At 42.5% G+C, this 20,064-nt stretch overlaps 1 protein-coding gene across 16 annotated transcripts in view; it reads left to right on the plus strand.

Moving 5' to 3' along the window:
• The first annotated feature begins 4,124 nt into the window (after nucleotides 1-4,124).
• KIF1A (kinesin family member 1A) overlaps nucleotides 4,125-20,064 on the plus strand; it is a 125,101-nt gene continuing 109,161 nt past the window's right edge. For all 16 annotated transcript variants that reach the window (XM_054982324.1, XM_054982330.1, XM_054982331.1 and 13 more), the window contains exon 1: nucleotides 4,125-4,230. In XM_054982324.1, the coding sequence (XP_054838299.1) occupies nucleotides 4,125-4,230 (106 nt within the window). The remainder of the gene's footprint in view (nucleotides 4,231-20,064) is intronic.

A 20,064-nucleotide genomic window follows, 5' to 3' on the forward strand; every position in this document is an offset into this window, starting at 1 on the left:
TGGTTTCTTTTTACAGCCAGGTAAGCTGGAAACTAAATGCCAAAGATTACAGACAATATGTTTAATGACATCTGCCAAAGGAGAGAAATCTAAAGCACATGAGATATTGTTACTCTTTCAATGTTGTTTTTCACCTAATAATTCTTTGCTATCAACTTCATAAGCTCTTCTTTTGGCTGATCTAACAACATGGGCTGGATAATAGTAATTAATTGTGTTTCAAGTTTTCCAGCATCACTCCTGTAATCCTGAGATGTGGTAGAGCTCCTCTTTATCCTCAAAAACTGGCCATAAGGCAAGTTGTTCCTTAAGTGGAGAGGGTGAAATGACCCATACTGTAATAGGGCAATCCTAAGTACAACTGATTTTTTTTTAAAGTAGTGGAAGCCCTCGTGGCCCAAGGGAGGAGAATGGCCATTGCTGGGGGATTGGGGAAGGGAAACTGAGGGAGAAACTGCCATGTGGAAGCCCTGTTGCTGCTAAGCTTTTTCTGTAGCCACACCAGCAATGGAGAAAACACAAAATCCTGTCCCTGTGGAAGAGATCTTTTTCTCTTTGTCATATATCTGTCAAGAAAAGCTCTTGATGACTTTTAGAGAACCTAGTGTTCAGTTGGCTTAGCTTGACCACCTGAGAAATGTCACATTTAAGAATAAATTATGCCACATTAACATAATATCCTTTGACAATGTGAATGGTTTAGAGATGAAGAAAATGAAATATACTTTGAATGTAAGGACACTTATATAGTGGGTTCAGATGTTGGAGTGATTTCAAGAAGCTCTTTATTCGTGAGGAACATCACTGAAAGCATAGGTGGCCAGCTGCAAAGATATACACAACTTCAACCCCTAAACCACGCCCCAACTATATTATCACCCAATAAGAACATGTATAACTGGAAACCCTCATTTGCATCAACTATATACATTATAACTTATTTACAGTACAGTGATTGGGCTTTATCGTGCCACCCTGATTGGCTGCTACCAGCAATACACAACCAATGACGGCGCAGGCTTCAGTAGCCTTGTTTGAGATAGAAGCTTGAATGATACATAACAGACACCAACTAACCTCCTGCATTTTTATATACAGTTGTTGTCTGCTTAAAGACTTCCTCATCTGCTTTATTCTTTAATCATATTTATATCTTGCCCTTTGTCTAAGAAGTGCGAAGTAACTTAATGAGATTATCTCATCAGAACAGCCTTGTAAAGTAGCATATAATGCCATGCTATGCAGAATCATATTACTGGGCTTGGACTGGAGTTGTATGTGTATTATTGGAGGACGTGGCTTCTTCTATTGAGTCAAGCCATCTTGTTTTAGGTCTTGCTCTTTTTCTACTGCCTTCCACTTTTCCTAGCTTTATTGACTTTTCCAGAGAGTCTTGTCTTCTCATGATGTGACCAAGGAATGATAGCCTCAGTTTTGTCATTTTAGCTTCTAGGGAGAATTCAGGCTTGATTTGATCTAGCACCAATGTCTTTTTGGCTGTCCATGGTATTCACAAAACTCACCTCCAGCACCACATTTCAAATGAATCAATTTTCTTCCTGTCAGCTTTCTTCACCCTCCAACTTTCACATCCATACATAGTAGTGGGGAATACCATACTTTGGATTATATTGATCTTGGTTCCCAGAGAGACATGTTTATCTTTAAGGATCTTTTCTACCTCCCTCACAGCTGCTCTTCCAAGTCTCAATCTTCTTCTGATTTCTTCATTGCAGTCTCCCTGTTGGTTGATGATTGAGCCAAGGAATAGAAAATCTTGAACAATTTCAGTTTCCTCATTGTCAGCTTTACAAAAAATAGTGTAATTCCTCAGTAGTCATTACTTTTTATCTTCTTGATGTTCAGCTGTAATCCTTCTTTGATGCTTTCTCCTTTAACCTTCAACAAGCCTTTTCAAGTTTTCATTATTTTCTGCCAGTAACATGGTGTCATCTGCATATCTCAAATTGTTAATGTTCCTTCCACCAATTTTCACTCCACCTTCTTCTAGAGCTAATCCAGCTTTCCTAATGATATACTCTGCATAGAGGTTGAACAGGTAGGGAGGGAGATAATATGCATCCTTCTCTGACACCCTTGTCAACTACAAACCATTCTGTTTCCCCATATTATTTCCTGACAGTAGCCTCTTGTCCGGAGTATAGGTTGTGCATCAAAACAGTCAGGTGCTGTGGCTCCCCATTTCTTTTACTCTGCACTGAATTGCACTTTAAGGCTGAGAAATAACGACTGACCCAGGGTTACCTAGAGAGAAGAGGGTAAATGAATATGTAGAAGAGGAAGACTTGGGTCCAGTAGCACCATAAACACCAACTAGATTTCCACGGTCAAAGAGTCAAAGCTCCTTTCATCAGATATAAGGAGTGGGGAGGTCTTTATAATCCAGGCAGAGGGTCAGACGGGTATTACAAATTAGAGTTCCAGGAAGCTAGCTATAGTACATGTTGTAATTTGCTTGATAGAGCAGGGGTGCAAAGTACAGAAAATTAGCATCTGCAGTGTGACACAGATCCAGGGTCCTCCTGATTCAACCTTGGTGGGGGGGAGAGGAATCCATTGTTCCTCAATTTCCGCAGTCTCCTACTCTAATTTTCCTTTAAAGTTTCTCAGTGATGGAATGTTCTGGCAGATCCCACTGTTTTTGGATGTTGTGATTTTTGCTATCAGAAGTATGTCCATTTATTCTTTTGCAAAGGCACTGGCCTGTTCGTCCAATATAGAGAGTTGAAGGCCATTGCTGACACTAGATGGCATATTTGACGTTGGAAGCTGAACAAGTGAATGAACCTGAGATGATATGGCTGGTGTTGTTAGGTCCAGTAATTGTTTTGTTGGAGTGAACAAGGGGACAGAGTTGTCATCTTAATTTATTGCAGGCCGTGGTCCCAGAGTTTTGCCTTCCAATGCCTGTGAGAGAGCAGTATCATTGTTCAGCATAGGTTGCATTAATGTATCATTAATGATACACAGAACTGGTTTGAGCTGGGAACTGTATGTGACTAAGAGTGATGTTCTGTTGTTGTTCTCTTTGGGCTTAACTTATGTGTAGAAAGTACCACATTTTGCCACAATGACCCACCCCATTATTTATTTGCAAAAATTGGTTCCAGAGAGGCATGAGCCCTGGAACCAGCTAAGGAGGCAAATAAGCATGTGCTTCAGATTAGCCCCATAGTTAATCCACACAAATGATCATACTATATACTTTTTGAAAATATCAGGAAAGCAAAGACTGATCTTGCATTTTGGAAGTTTATAGTGGTGCTTTTCTCTGGTCCACATCTCTGTCATTTCACAGAAAGTGCAAAACAGAAATTTTCACGAGGGTATTTTTATAAAGAGGTTAGAAGTGTAGTATAAGGGAACAGCTCAAGAGAATGTTTTGAAAAGGGAATAGGGCTGTAGTCTATTGCAGTGTTTATTGTATTGTATATATCACCTTGTTATAACTGTGTTTTCTTCAGCCTTGGTAACCCACTTTCTGCATTATGGTTGGTCACACCTCAGACAGGGTCCCCCCCCCAGTTTTCTAATTTTGTACTCCTGATCTTATTGCACTGTTTATTGGATGTCTTATGCTGTATGATTGTATGCATGTGGGTGTGTATTGCAATCTGCCTTCAGTCTCAGCAAGAAAAGTGGGCTATAAATGAAGTAAATAATTTATTTCATTTCATTTATTTACTTTAAGTTAATAAATAAGTAGCCCTTCACCAATGCAAGAGGCTTCTGTATTAGCAAAAATTTCATTGTGTGAAGGGAAAGACTCAGCTAAATGGAGTCGTTGAATCCAAGCTGTGTTTTCCAAAAGCTTTCAATACACAGTTTATGCACATGGCAGAAAGGAACCATGTAGTCTATCTGCCTGTTGTTCATAGGACTTTCCAAGATTCACCCTATTGACTGTTTTCATCTTATCGAGAATATTTTCTTTTCAGGAGCTCCAGTGTTTCTGAACATTAATATTCTGAACATTAATAACCCTCATTGGTTAGTCTGCACCAGCATGAGAGCCATTCCTAACATCCCTTTCTGGTTTCCTCCAGGGCATTTCCAGGACTAAAATCCCATCAAGAGGAGAAAACTTCAGGAGGACTAGCAGAATGGCAGGCGCTTCTGTAAAGGTGGCTGTGCGGGTGCGTCCTTTCAACTCCCGAGAAATGGGCAAGGATTCCAAATGTATAATACAGATGACAGGAAATACCACAAGTGAGTAATCGGTGTATCTTTTTTCCGGAGACACTTAAAAATACGCCAGAGCCTATCCTCACAGTGCTTGCGATTGTTACCCCTACAGGAGGAAATGTAAAAGATAATGCAATTTAAATAAATAAATACTTTGTAGCTAATGTAGATTTTACAGTTGCGTTATGGGAAGGAGCAGCACTTAGCCTGCTGTATGAAATCATCCTAAATTCAAGCCACCAGGAGCTGCTGATTTAAGCTGAGGAAGGGAACATTACCATACTGTGATCAGTTCATTTTCAGAGTTCTTTCCTAAAAATGGCAGAAAGGTTGACAATAGCCTTCTGTTGCCTCTGGTGGAGATGAGGGCAGCAAGCCTGTTTCAGTATAGTTTTGTTACCAGCTGTATCTAAATTAAAAATGGAATTTTCTAGATAGTTTTTAAATGTAAATAACTGTCCTTTAGAAATATTGTTGTGTTCTATTCACAACACAGTATATCTTGTTGATGCAGATAGGTTGCTTGCTGCAGATGCATCTTTTGGAATTGTGAGAATGACTGAGGCCAGACTCTCTGGTTTTCATTAAGGAGAAAGTTGTTTTTCGGCTGCTGCTGTGTCTCAAATTGGGCCATATAATGTTCTATACTCGTCCTGCAATAGCACCCATCTTTATGAAGACCCAAAATGTACCTTTTTTCTATACCCAAAGTCCGATACAGAGCTATATCAACCTTACTCAAAGAGTCCTTGAGCCAGTTATGCAAACAAGATATTACAAGTGCACTGTAAACAGAGCACCTAAGCAAGACCTGTGCCCAGTGCATGTCATTAACCACCTAATGTTGGCTCTGCCAGGAGAATAAGGTGGTCCACCCCCTACATCTGATCTAGTTCAAGCCTTATCACCAATTGATAGAGGATGTCAGTGCTGCTGCTGATCACACATGGAGGAGATTTCTGTGTCAGGTGCCTCCAGCTTAGAATTTCTTCAACATCTGGAATATTCCAGCAGTTTATTGTAGTTCTCCTAGCAGGAATCTCTGGTGTAGTTCTTTACTTTAATGATGCATTCATTATCGATCCATCTGAAGAGAAACTGACAGAGTGACTCTTTCTATAGAGTTCTAATCAATTAGATATCAGAATTAAGGATGAGAAATGTCATTTTGGATCTTCCAGTATCACTTTCCTGGCATACTGAATCGCTACATCCAGAACCCACCCTACTGAGGAGAAGGTAGAGGCAATAAATGTTGTCCTACCTAAAATGTAGGCTGTAGTTGTTCATAGGATGAATCAGCTTTTATCACAGATTCTTGAAAGATAAAATCCCATAGCAGAACTTTTTCACCTATTGCCGGTTAAAGGAGCTTAGTGGAAGCAGACTCGCCAGCATGAAGAACATCAGGAAGCTATGGACTCTGAGATGGACTGAGGCCATTGTCCATTACATCTAATGCTTCTCCCTTTGGTATTAGAGCTGTCTTCAATCACATAAATACTGAAATACCTATTGCTTTTTATGTAAGGACAGTCAACTGAGAGGATCTATGCCCAATTTGATAAAGAAACTTTTGCTAGCAAAAGATTGTACCCTGGCAGGAATGCTCCATGGGGTGTGAGCATAGGGTAATTCATCCTCCTTGTTTGCAGCCCATGGAATGCTGGACACAATCATTTTGGACAACAGAGATTTAACCTCCAGAGAGTCCCAAGCTTTTGCCAGCTGCAGCCTCACTCGCGCTGTGTCACCATATTTGATCAGAGACTTATTTGCCCCACTGACTCATGCTGAATCAGTTAAGGAACACACAGGCTCAACAGCACACTGAAATGAATCCAAAAGTTTATTGAAGCATGGTGTTTGACATTCTTTAAATAAACTAAAATACACAAATAAAAGAAGAAAAAGAATAAACTATGATGTCCTAGATTTGCATTGAGACTAGAAGTATTCAAGGCAATACATAGACAGAGGAGAGATTAACTGGATGCACTGGTAACTAGCAATTAAAATATTTAATAACAGCAGAATAATAGTAGGTAAAAATTGTTATATGGAATATGATTCTAGTCCTCAGAACCCTCCTTCCTATCCATTCTAGTTAAAAGCAAAGCCCACTAAGTTACTGTGTGAAGTTGCTTTCATAATAACCTCTCAGATCCAGAAACCCTCTGCTCCTCTTTCTTCACATAACATCTTCTGTGTTCCAGCAAACAAGCGGGCTGTGTTAACCAGTATTACTTGGCTTGGCTCCTTGGCATTGTTATGTGTCACATCTCTGTTACTTTTGTGTCAGCCTAATGTTATCCTTGCACTCACTTTCACCCCCCTGACCAGCCCTGCTCACCTGGCCGGTGGGAGGAGGGGAAGGAGAGGGAAGGCAGGCTGGAAGTCACTAGAACATGTGTTGAAATCACACATGCATGTGCTTTGGAGGACCTGATAATGCACTTTGGGTTCAAAACCTGAAACAATAGGGTCTCAGTGGGGCCACATCAGCCCCATATATAGAGAAACTCCATCACTTCTGTTTTTCAACTGGAAGTGACATCATTGGGGGCCTCCAGAGGTCATGCGAGAACAATGAATTGGGCCCCCATGCATGCATGTGACCCACCCCCTATTTGGAGGTAAGAGGGGCTGGCAACCCTATGCTCAATACACCCCAGAGGCTTCTGGTTTATCAGGTATCTGTTTTCTTGTAAGAGCTTTAAGAAAAGTATCCCTCTTAGTGTTGTGATCATGAGTGCACACTGTTCTCCAGGCCTAGTGTCAACCTGATCTTAAGGCTTTGCCTTAGCTAAGTTGTGAGCAACAGTCTTTTTGAAACACCATGCTCTTACAAGTCTCTCTGTACATTGGCTCCTCTGAACTGTCTGTGTCTTTTGTAAGCTTTAACTCTGTTGGAACAGTTACTGTAAAGAAGGTGCCCACTCAGTAGCACTCAATTACTGTTGCTATGACATCTGTCCATTCTCTTTGGCCAACTTCAGTCATCTCCTGCTGGAGTCGTAGCTCCTGCTTCCTGTTGTGGAAATTGTTGCTCTGCAACTGGGGACTAGTCCACCAGTTGCTTGGGTTTGCCTCTTACCGTAGGCATGTAAAGAGTGCAACCTCAATTGATCTTTCCCTATTACTAAACTGATGTCTCTGCTAAGAATAATGTGCCAGCTGCAAAAAGGTCTTAAGCAAGACTGGAAGTTTTTATTTAAAAAGGCAAAGGAGAATACAAGCAGAGAAACAAGGCGCCAGTTCAGGGCCTCATCTCTGCTGAACACTAGAACACTACAGAGATAGATACAGAGTACAAAATCATTAGTTAGACATAACAATAATACAAAACAATTAAGATATCTTCCCCCCCCCCAATCAAGGATCCTTGAGACCCCCCCCCATTGCAGAGAGCAGGGACCAGTGAGGTCCCTATCCTCTAACAAGAGAAGGGTCCCGAGTATCTGGTTTGTCCCTCTTTTATAAGGAGATATCAAAGGCTTGCCTCATTAACATCCTAATCAATTACATTGTCTTTGTTCTTGAAAGACAGTTCCGTTGAGGGGTCTTCATGTAAACACCAGTCTACACATCTGTTACCTCTTAAGATAGACTGCATCTTTGATATGCATTGTAAATTACAAAGGAATGTTTACACACCACTAGAAGTAGTTTTGGCATATCCTGTTCTCCCCAGAGATCTGCTGTTTGCCCTGGTCCTTATTACCTTTGCTGTTTTGGTGATTTATATGAAAATGGCCAGAGGACTCAAAAAGGTCCCAAACAATTAACAACTTTTATGGCCTCATCTATTCTCTGTCACAGAGGGTGAGATCTTCCCAGGAAATGCAACTTTATTCTGCAGGGGTAGAGCTTTTGGAAGATTTCTTTTCCCCAAACTATAGCTGGTTCTTTATTTCTAACATAGGCCAAAAAGGCCTGGTTCCGACCCACTAACAAAATTCTGACAACACTTCCTTAAACTACTTGTGGAAGAACTTAGAATGGAGTTAGAATCCAAATAACTTACAGTTCTTTATCATAATGCTATATTTAGAGGTAATTCTTTTAGTGGCTTTAAACTGTGAAATCAATAACTTTTAAAGGCACATTTCAAAATTTACTTCTTGATATTAAAAGATCTATCAGTCGTTGACAATTCTTTCTTCCAAAATAATTAGGGCTATCTGCTGGATGTTCCTCAAAAGAATGTCAACAATATCAGTTGATCTCATCGGTTTAAACGTTTCAGAAATCCAGGATATTTCCATAAACGATTCCATGTGGTTGGGCCTAGATCAGGGTAAATGCAAGATAATTCAAGGTATCAAAACTTAACTCCTCAGGATCCAAAGAGTCACATTAACAATCTTTGTGCCACGTCATTCCTTGTTATGACAGCATGCAGCCCAGCAGAACTCTTTTGGTTTAACTTTAATCCATTGGTTCTGGTACGACCCTCTGGGGCAACAGAAAACAACTCTATTCCATCCTCTATGTGACAGCTCTTCAAATACTTAAAGATGTCTGTCACCTTTCAGACGTCTCTTCTCCAAGTAAAAACATATACAACTCCTTTAATCTTTCCTCACAGACTTGGTCTCCAGACTCCTCGCCATCTTTGTAGCCCTCCTTCAAGCTTCAGCTTGTCAACATCCTTCTTTAACTGTGGTGCTCAAAATTTAACACATTACTTCAAATGAGGTCTAACCAGAGCAAAGATCACTTCATGTGATCTTCACTGTACTTCTGTTGATGCAGCCCAAAATCTCATTTGCCTTTTTAGCTACTGCATCACACTGTTGACTCATGTTCAATGTATGGTCTACTAAGAATCCTATATCTTTTTCATGTGTACTACTGCCAAGACAAGTCTCACCCATTCTATCAGTATGCATTTGATTTTTTCCCCATCTAAATGCAGAACTTTATATTTATCTCTTGAAATTCATTTTGTTATAGCCCAGTTTTCCAACCAGTCAAAATCATCCTGAATCTTGATTCTATCTTCTACTGTATTAGCTACCTCATACAATTTAGTATAGCCTGCAAATTTAATGAACATCACTTCTGTTCCTTCATTCAAGTCACCATGTTAATCTTTTTGAGGGCACTGTCATGATCCTTCACTTAAAGATTCTATGAACACTTGTCCTCCAACACTGGATTTGTCTAAGGATTGCAATCCTGTTCCTGGCTTCTTGAACTCAGTCCTCTATCTCCAGAGGGTGAGAGCATCATTGACTTACTAGATGGACAAGCTGAATACCACATCATCTTGGAAACCCTGTGTTTCCTTCGTGATGTGTGTTTCCCTCATTCTGCTATCACCCTCATTCAAATGTATAAGAGCAAGGAGGGGGCTACAGAGATGTGAGGGTCTAGCCCTGTCAGTGTGTCTCCTGGAGTACAGCTTCTTTTTCTGGTCTGTGCTGTTGCTGTTAGTGTTTTAGTACCAATGGAAGCAGGCATCAGGACTGCTAACAGTCCCAGAGACCTGCTGACAGTGAGGTTTTTATTGCCTGTAGGACAAAGGCAGTGATTGAAGCACAATGCAGCTAATCCTCTCAGCTAGAAATGAATGCTATTTCTTTTAGATTTTATTGGATTGCATAGCACATAACAGCTCAGCGGTTCTGTCTGCCCAGGCCTTAGGTTAAGGAGAGCAAGCAAAAAAAGCATGGCCTGGGCTATTATCTGTGGACTGAAATATATTTGAAGATATGGACTTGGGGAACGTAGGATGGCCATTGGGCTCAGTAAGAATGTACATGAGTGAAACAGTGACAATTGCACTGTACTGTTTGGATACTTGAAAAGTAACCAGATGAATAGGGTTGCTAACTCAGACTTGGGAAATACCTGGTGATTTGGGGGTAGAGCCTGGAAAAGGTGGGGTTTGTGGAGGGAGGGACCTCAGCGGGGTATAATGCCAGAGAGTCCATCCTCCAGTTTTCTCCAGGGGAGTTGATCTTTGTTGGCTAGAGATCACTTGTAATTCTGGGAGATCTCCAGACCCTGCCTGGAGGCTGGCAACCATATTTGATGAACAAGCTGAAACTGCTTGTGAACAGTAAACTGACTGATAATCAGTTCCTCATTGGTAACTGATGAACAATGATAAGCCAAGACAGCCAGTATTTGAGCATCCCTAGACTTGGATATCCAGCTCTTAGAATTCTTCTCTGATTCTTCTCTCTATTCCTCAGTTGGTTAACATGAGCCTTACCGAGCCTTTGGAGCCTCCACCTCTGTCCTTCTGATAACCATTGTTTTCTTTTTAGTTCTTCCCAGTGATTCCTGGTGCACCTGTCCTTTCTGCCAATGCTATTTAACACTACCCATGGGTGCAGTGTCAAAAGACTTCTTCATATATTATATATTCTTCATCTGTATATATAAAGACAAGTGTCCTGACAGACTCATCAACACCCAGCCCAAACCTCTGGACATAGAAACATGAAATTTGAGGAGAACATTCCTTTCATGATTTAAACACCCACCAAGAAGGGATTTTAAGACTTTCACCCCCTAAGGGGATAAAAAGGGGTAAAATAGGTTTTTCCCAAAGGGATACAGCTTCCCTGTGTGGCTGGCAGGCTGCTGATTGGGCCACCCGTTCAGGATCATTTGCATATGTGGGCTGATATGCAAATAATCCTGAAAGGGTGGCCCAATCATGGAAGAGTGGCCGAGCTGGCAGTGGGAGGGGGCACAAGCAGGCAGCAGCCTGCCAGCCACCCAGGGAAGCTGTATCCCTTTGGGAAAAACACATTTTACCCCTTTTTATCCCTTAGGGGGTGAAAGTCTTAGAATCCCTTCTTGGTGGGTGTTTAAATGTAGGGGGTGAGGACCAATCAGGTGGCATATGCAAATGACCTCTGTGTTCCAACTCACTCTGGTTGGGGGAGGGAAATGAGGTGTGGAATGTTGTGAGCTCCAATCAGCCCAGTTATTTGTGTATGCTACCTAATTGGTCTTCACCCTCCACATTCTAAACAGTATGCAGTTGCTATTGGGAGTCACAGACACATTCAATGTGTCCTGACGTAAAAAGCACCTCCCAGTCTTCCCTTAAAAAGTTCACTAGAGTTGGCAGTGTCCCTGTGGGGCCTGGCTTTCCTGTGGGGCTGGCAGGCTCCTACCTGCTTGCACCCCCCCTCTCTGATTGGTCAGCTGTGGAACTCTGTGTTCTGAGGTAAAAATCAAGTAAAGGAAACTGCAGACAGTTGAAGAAAGACAGTACAAGACTCCTGAATAGAGATTTTATATAAAAGTCATTATGACAACTACGTTTTCAAATGTTCATGGAGAGATGGTGCACAACCTTTCCAGGGGCCATTTTGATATGAACCTCTCACATAGGGCTGCCAGGTCCAAGTTTGTAAATTCCTGGAGATTTGGGGGATGGAGCCTGGAGAGGGTGGGGGTTGGGAAGGGAAGGGGCCTCAGTGGGGTATAATACCCTTCATCGCAGCCATTTTTCCAGGGGAACAGATCCCTGTTGCCTGGAGATCAGTTGTAATTCCAGGAGATCTCCAGTTACCACCTGGAGACTGGGAACCTACTCTCACATGAACCTGCTGAAGTGCCCATCACCCTTCCCTCAGTCCAACTCCACCTCACACCTCTCGCAGCTATCACCTCTTACTGCCCCCAAGAAGCCGCCTGGCAGACGTCATGCAAGGTACACTGACGCTAAAAAGAGGAAGCAACTTAGAGATGCAGCAAAGAAATATGCACATCATTTGAGTTGAGGGAGGACTGCTTCTCACATGGGCAGTTCTACGTGGCCTGCTCCAGAGTGAGCTCACCCAGCAGCCTGAGGGGAAAACCACCAGTGTGGTCTACAAAGAGGTCCTTCAGTAGGAAAAAAAACCCAGTTTAACTTATTTTGTCACTTTATTTATTGTACTACTATCTTTCCCTTTTAAAATTTCTTCAATAAATGTTACATTTTGAAATTCACTTCATTGGTTTTCAGCATCAACATGCTTCGCTTTATTCAAAACACCTTTGTGAAGCTCAGGCACTATGCTATTATACTACAAAACCAACTAAAAAAAAACACACACAAACCAAAAAATGTTATAGATCCAGAGGAGTTAGCCATGTTAGTCTGTAGTAGCACAATAGTAAAGAGTCCAGTAGCACCTTTAAGACTAACCAACTTTATTGTAGCATAAGCTTTCGAGAGCCAGAGCTCTCTTCGTCAGTAGCATCATTAAAGGTGCTACTGGACTCTACAAAAAAATGTTACATACCCATGGAATTTAAATTAGTTAAATACTGTAGCAAAGCATGGGTATCAAGCTAGTATAATATATATTATAGTATATAATAGACTTCTTTATGTAAGATTCCAAACAGTCCCTAACAAAAGCGGTTTAGGAGTGGAGATCAGGCACTTTTATCATTGTAGCCTGAAATCGCCTGCCTCCATTTCATTTTTTTTTTTTTACTTGGCACATGCGCGATTGTATTCCACTCATTTTGCAAGAAGACTTCCATGCAAAAGAATGGAAAAAAGCCGCTCTGTCAACCTGCAGCAGAAGAAAACACTAGAGAACCTGCATCCCTAGTAAACACGTGAAAAAGGCAGCAAAAACATTTTGTGGGAGCCAGGGAGGCAGCAATATATAAGTCACACAAACACAAAAGGGGAGGTGTTCTTGAAGTAAAAACTGGGGTAAAATAGAGAACACCTGAAACTCTGTGTGAGCAAAAATAAAAAAGAGTTTTGGTGGTGACCAAAGCCCTCCTGAGGTATAAGGTAAAGTAAGAAGGACCTGGATTAAAGGTCCAAAAGCAAAGGTTTTAAAGTTTTAAAAATAAAGTAAGCAAATCAGTACAACTATTCCAGGAGATTTTTTTAAGCAATTGATTAAACACTGCTGAGCACAAGTAGAGAAGAAAAAATGAAATGGAAAGGGAAGGGTAAATACTTCTGCATTCATTTCTTCCCTGTTTGTTACTCTGCTCAGTTGGCTTCAGCTGCAGCATGTTGATTCCCAGCTTTACTCCTTTGTTTCCATTGAATGACCACTCTTCCTAAGACTCATTGCCTCCTTCCTCATTCCTGTAACATCACCCCTTTCTGTTATTTTGGGGACAAACACTGTAATAATTCAGTCTTTCCAACCAGCTTCTGGAATAAACCCGAATCTCCTTCATTTCCCCAAGCCCACTTTTGTTATTTTTTTCCCCTTTGAAATGCCATACATGAAGCAGTCACTCTGTACTGAATGTTTTTCCTTCTCTGACAGAAAAGGGCCACTGTCTTACTTCCAGAGAAACATTAACATTCTCTCCCCAGAGTGAGGTCTTTACTAGGACAAATGTACAACTGAACAGAATGTTATGAGGGTCCCACAGAAACGTTTTCACTCTGGGTTCCTCTGCTGGAACTCTACAACTTTGAAACTCCCTCTGGTTTATTCAGTGGATGTGCAAGATCCAAATTTTTCCCATCAGCGACAGTTCTTTTATTGAAGGTAAGGTTTCTAAACATTCACAGCACAATATTTTGTTCCTGGAAAATGCAGTTTTTCCCATGGATAATCTAGCTTGTTACTATTGCTATTGGATGCACTCTGTAATGTGAACAATAAAAAGTGACACGGCTTCTTCAAAATTTACTCCTATGGCCATATTAGGGTTGCCACCTTTCAGGTGGGACCTGGAGTTCTCCCAGAAATTACAAATGATCTCCAAACAGAGATTATATCCTCTGGAGAAAATGGCTGCTTCATTTGGCAAACTCTATGATGTAATATAGCTTCTAGATGAAATCCTTTCCCAAATTCCTCCCTCAACAGACACCACACACAAAATTCCAGGAATTTCCCATGCTTGAATTGGCAACCCAAATGTAATGAAAGCCACTGATCAGGCTTGCACAGATTGATGGACAAGGTGCAAATCCTTGGGAGTTTGCTCACCACCAGCGGGCACTTGGGAACCCCACCTGCAAGTTCTTACCAATCTCTTGAGAACTGGCCTTGGGAAACCTGGTGGGGCACAGCTGTAATCTGTTTCAGTCAGCACTCCCCATATTTCTAATGCTATCATTTCAAATGAAATATCTACGCCCTGATTGGTTCATGTAGGGTTACCAGGTCCCCTTAGCTTCCTTGCAGGAGGTGGGGGACCTGGCACCTTATTGGCGGGCCCATAGGTGTGTGAGTGCGCTCTTTGCAGTGGGCTGATTTTGGCATCCAATGGGCTAAAACAGTCCCATTGGGGGCCAAAATTGGCCCGCTGAAAAGTGCAGAAGCACTCTCAGGGCACGCATGATGATGTTGCTTCTGGGAGTAATGTCGCACTGCTCAGAAGCACACCTGGGAGGCCCATTCCTGTGTCTTCCTCCCCTGCAGGCCAGGTAAGTGGAGGCGGGGGGTGGAGGGTGAAAGCAGGGGATCCCCCACCCCCTCTGGGGGAATGGGATTCCTATGTAGGTTCATGGCACTTGTGGCTGACATAATCTAGGCCTGAAAATGGCTGTTTGTATTGTGGAACCTCTCTAGTTAGTATCTGTCTACCAGCATGTGTGAGAGAGGCTTCATCTCCATACCTCTTGCTTTCCAGCATGACAAGAACCACTTGGCATGGATTAGACGCTAAAGTCTTTGGTAAGAACTGTCAGCCATGAGCCAACTCAGAGATTGCTAGACAGCCATCTTAAAGTTTTTAGCCAGTTAGTTTTAATTTAGAAATACTTAAACTGTATTTGTCATTGTGCTTGCCTTAATGTTTATCTGAAGAGCAGTTCCCACCCAACTGGTGCACTGTAGTGATCATTTGCAAGTCTACCCAGGAAAATCCAGTTGTGAATGATCACTATAGTGCAATGATAGCACTATAACCAATAATGCAGGGATGCAACCATAGACACCACTGTCCCTGGTTGCAAAGTATATGATGTGGGTATGGCGGAGGTCCTCTCACACAACCTTTCTTATGCTTTGCCACCCACTCCAAACCTCCCTTCACATGTTTGGGCCCTCCCAGGCAGGTAAAGGCTGGGTCACCACTAGGGGTGTGTGCTTCAGGTTTCCGATTCAGGAAAAATGCCCAAATCATAAAGATTCAGGGTTCCTGAATCAAAGCTTTCTGAAGCAATTCAGGTTGCTTCGGGAAGCTTCGGGGCCTTTTAAAAGGGCCCCCCTCTCAGCACCCCACTTACCTGAGCCTTCCCATGGCCTTCCCACAACAAGGTGGTGGTACTGGCACTGGAGGTGTCGGCTGCAGCTTTCCCCACTGGCCAGCTGGCTGCTGTGGAGGTGGCAGTGGTGCAGGTGGCGGAGGAGCCAGCTCCGGCCTTCCCCACTGCCCAGGTGGCCGGCGCGGTGGCGGAGGTGGCAGCAGTGCACCTTCTTGCCGCCCAACTGAGCTTCCCTATGGTCTTGAGAGGTAAGTGGGGTGGAGGTGGGGATAAGTGGGGGGCTGGGACAAAGCTTCTGCCCTTACTTCGGTATGCTCTTTACGGAGCATACCAAAGCGATTTAAAGACCCAAATCCTGAAGCGGCTTGCCACTTCGAAGTTCGGGTTATTCTGGAACAGTTTCCTATTTTGGGTAAACCTGAAGTGGAAAACTTGAATCCCCACCCCCTCGTGCACTCCCCTATTCACCACACGCCACCTGTCTAGTCTCCACTACAGCAGAGCCCTGACCCAACTCCTCACAGGCCCCATCTCTTCTCTTCTAGAGGCTCTACCATACAGGCAGCCAATTTCCTGTATGCACCTCCCCTCAGCCAGGGCTATTGGGGAAAAGAGAATTTAGAAATTACTTTCCTTATATGTACGCTGCCACCATTTGAACTTGGCCCATTTAGTTGACCAGAGTGTTTGAGGCCTGTGTGTGGAATATTTTCCCTCAGCCAATGATATCACGCCAGTTGGGGTTAAACAAAACAACAAGAAACTGTATTTACAAGATGGAACATAAGAATGAATGGATTTTAAATTAATAAACAAATTGGAATTAAACAGAAACGCTAACTCTCATTGGCCCAGCATTCTGCCTGCTCCCATTGGCTGTCTCTCAGGAGAGGCAGAACTAGAGCCAGTCCTGTCCATCACAGTGGGGTATATGAATATATATAGCATATAAGATATTTGACAGCTAAGATACATTTTCTGTCTTAAAAATTCAGGTCTTGCCAGAAGACTTTATAATAGACTGTTCAATCCTCCTCTAGTCCCAATGAGAAAGGCGGACTATAAATAACATAAATAATTGCAATCATTTCAGTTTTTAAATGATGATTCAAAATAGGAACTACATATCCATTTGGAACATTTAAGGATTTAGGAATTTACTGCTAGAGAGTCTTTGAAAGACACAAGAAGAACAGTGCTCTCTAATTTCACCCTCTGGGTTATACACCCAGGCTTGAATGGATTGTAAATGAAAAATATATGCATTCCACTGTCAGGTGGCAAACTTATAACCATTTAGTATTATTAATCCCATTTTTAAAATTGTCTGCCATTTAAATGCCTCACTCTGCTTGTATTCAGGCTTGGTTTTGAGGATCTTGAAGATGATGCAAAACATTACACCAACAAAGGGGGTCCATATACATGGAAGGTTTATCATGAATTTCTCAAGGGACCTACAGTTTTACTGCTTTTATCTCTGTATTTTTCTGGAATGTGTACAGTTGCTATGGAGATGAGTCCAGAGACTCCTTTCTGCTGCATGACCAGCTTCTTGCCTATAACCTTAGATATCATTTCAATAACTGTCAGTCTGAAATGATGTATGATGCTTTATTGTGTGAAAGGGCATAGCTAAGCACTCAAGCAGGTGAAAGCCTGAAGTTTTGACCACTTGACTCTCCCTAATTATTTTTTTTTTTGCCTCTTGAGAAAAGGCTGCTTTTTAACATTTCTAGATAATTTTAAATTAATTTGGGCTCTGATTGAACAAGGTTCTTTGCTGTGCTTAATGCTAAATGTTCTGCTAATGCCCCCTCCTATGGTTTAATGCCTTGATGACTTTAAGGAGCTGCTAACAGCCTCTCTAGTTCAAGGGGGATCATTTGATTGCCATTTAGAGCAATAATCAGGGAAAGAAGCAGTCTCTTAACTGTTGGCTTGGTTCAGTATTTCGGAGAGGTTTGCAATAGGTTGGAGAGCTAAGTAGTCACATACCTTCAAACAGAGATGCTTTAGGCTCATCCTGCATTGGGCAGGGGGTTGGACTAGAACGTCTGTATGGCCCCTTCCAACTCTGTGATTATGTGATATTCAGTCCTTAAAATAGTATGAGCAGATGCAAAGGAAAGTATGCCTTTCTGTGCCTTTAAATGGTGTCTAGACTGGCACTAATAGAGCTTGTCCTACAGTGTCAATATGAACTGTCGTTGCTGGAATTCTCCCTTTTAATACAAATTTTATCCTTCCTTTGCACCCTTCCTTTGCAAATACAAACTTGATATCCTGTCCATAGCATGGCAGAAGGATCATGTACCATGAATCCAGAAATAATGGGGCTGTTGGTAAACCCAGGAATGTTTACATAATATCCATGTGACCATATTTTCATTCCACAGTACAAAGCATCTTCTTTGCCCCTTAACATAGCAGCAATGGGATCTTACAACAAGTACAAATTGTGCAGTTGATGGGCCTTCTTTCTTTTCACAGAGACCCTGGTAGCCTATCTACTTCTGGGTATATGAACCATTTTATTACTTGAGAAAACTGGAATCTGAATAGAAGTTTCCCACAGGCAAACTCAACACACCAGAGGCTGCTGTGCTGTCTCTTTGTGACCTGATAGTAGGGGTGCTGGTCCCCCAGTGGGGGTGGGGGATCCCTCATTCCCATCCTCTGCCTCCTGCCACCACTCACCTGGCTGGCAGGGGGAAAGGCAGAGTGTGCTTCCAGTGCTGTGTGATGACATCACTTCCAGTAATGACATTATTGCTCAGGCTGTGGGAAACTGCCATTTTCTCCAGGGGAGCAGATCTCTGTAGCCTTGAGATCAGTTGTAAATTGAATTCTGGGAATTCTCCAACCACTACTTGGAGGCTGACAACCTGATTGGAAGACAGAAAACACTTGGCCCTGGCCCCCTTGAAGGACCAAGGAGGCAGAGTTGTGCTCCATAAGAACAACAGGTTCCTTGGTGAGGACCTACTTCTCCCAAAACTTGTAGTAAGAATAAAGTGTCTGCTGGCACGAATTATGGAATCCTGGTAGCAGGATCTGAGCCCTGAGTAGGGGCAGGTGGAGGCAATGATAAATAACTGGATCTCTAAGCTGCTGGTGGGCATACAAGTTGGAGACTCTGTAGTTATGAGCAAACCCTGCAATCAAACATAATGTTACTGATTTCCCTAGTCTCTACCTTTTACTGGAGAAGGATAGAATTCCTGCCGGGAGAAGCTGTCCCTGGCTTTGGGGGCTTTACAGGCTGGAAATCTGTAAAAGAGACCAAATCTCCTACTTTGAAGGATACTAGTTTAACTTACCTGTGCTGACTAGCTTTTGTAAATTGATGTGTACAAGGTCTTTATGTTAGCCCTGCTTTGCAAGGTATCCAGAAAGACACTCCAGGCGGGCAGCATTTGTGAAGACCATCTGCCTAACACTGACGTTTTTGTATTTAGCTGATTTGTTGTTTGGATATTCTGTTTCCCATTGCTTCAGTCAGAGAAAGCTGACAGCTACTTTGTGGAGAGCAGCTGAGCCTCCTTAATGATATATCTGGGAAAGTAATAAGTCTGAGGGTATTTCTGACTTTATCCTCTCCTGTCCTGACTCCTCCATTCTACTAGCAGGGCTTTTTTTCAGCAGGAACGCGGTGGAATGGAGTTCTGGCACCTCTTAAAAATGGTCACATGGCTGGTGGCCCCGCCCCCTGACCTCCAGACAGAGGGGAGTTTAGATTGCCGAGGGAAATTTAAACTTTAAAAAACTCCCCCCTTGTTCCGGCTGACCCAAAGTGATATCATTGTGCGGTCTTGAGTTCCACCACTGAGTTCCACCACCTCGTTTCCCAGAAAAAAAGCCCTGGCTACTAGTATGTATGTATGCATGCATGTTCATGTTCTTACTAGAGAAGGATGGAATTCCAGCATATTCATGCATGTTTTCCATTGCTTCAGTCAGAGAGAGCTGGGTGGGGGAGTAAACAGGCAGCAGCCTGCCAACCACACAGGGAAGCTGTATTCCTTTGGGAAAACACATTTTACCACTTTTTACCCCCTTAGGGGGTAAATTTCTTAAAAGCCCTTCGTAGTTGGTGTTCTCCCCAAATTTCATGTTCCTTGGTCCAGGAGTTTGGGCTGGGCAATGATGAGTCAGGACACTTGTCTTTATATTTATGCATGTGTGCATGTATTTATTTATGTCATTGATAGTCCGCCTTTCTCACTGAGACTCAAGGCAGATTACATAGTGTGAGATTAGTACAATCAATATCAATGACATTTCCATACAGTGTCAAGGACATTTCCATAGACAATGCCATAAGATAAATACAGTTTACAAAGACATAGCATTAGCAAGGATCCAATATAGAGTTGAAGAATTGCTGAAACAGAACATAATCAGTTCTAGAACTGACATTAGACAGCATGAAGCACAGGTAGTATATAAGCTCTGGATACCAGCTGTAATATAATACACCGGCCGTTTCCAGATGGCTTACCTTCTGCCGTTCCATGCCGTAACGTCGCTGCTCGTCCTGGGGCAAACGTGAAATATCGCGCAAGTTTTGTGTGACGTTGCGCAAAACTCGCACGAGAAAACGTGATATTTCACGCTTTCCCCAGCACGAGCCGCGACGTTGCGGCATGGAGTGGCAGAAGGTAAGCCATCTGGAAACGGCCACCATCTGGTTC

The sequence above is a fragment of the Eublepharis macularius genome, chromosome 6, assembly GCF_028583425.1.
Source record: "Eublepharis macularius isolate TG4126 chromosome 6, MPM_Emac_v1.0, whole genome shotgun sequence".
NCBI lineage: Eukaryota > Metazoa > Chordata > Lepidosauria > Squamata > Eublepharidae > Eublepharis > Eublepharis macularius.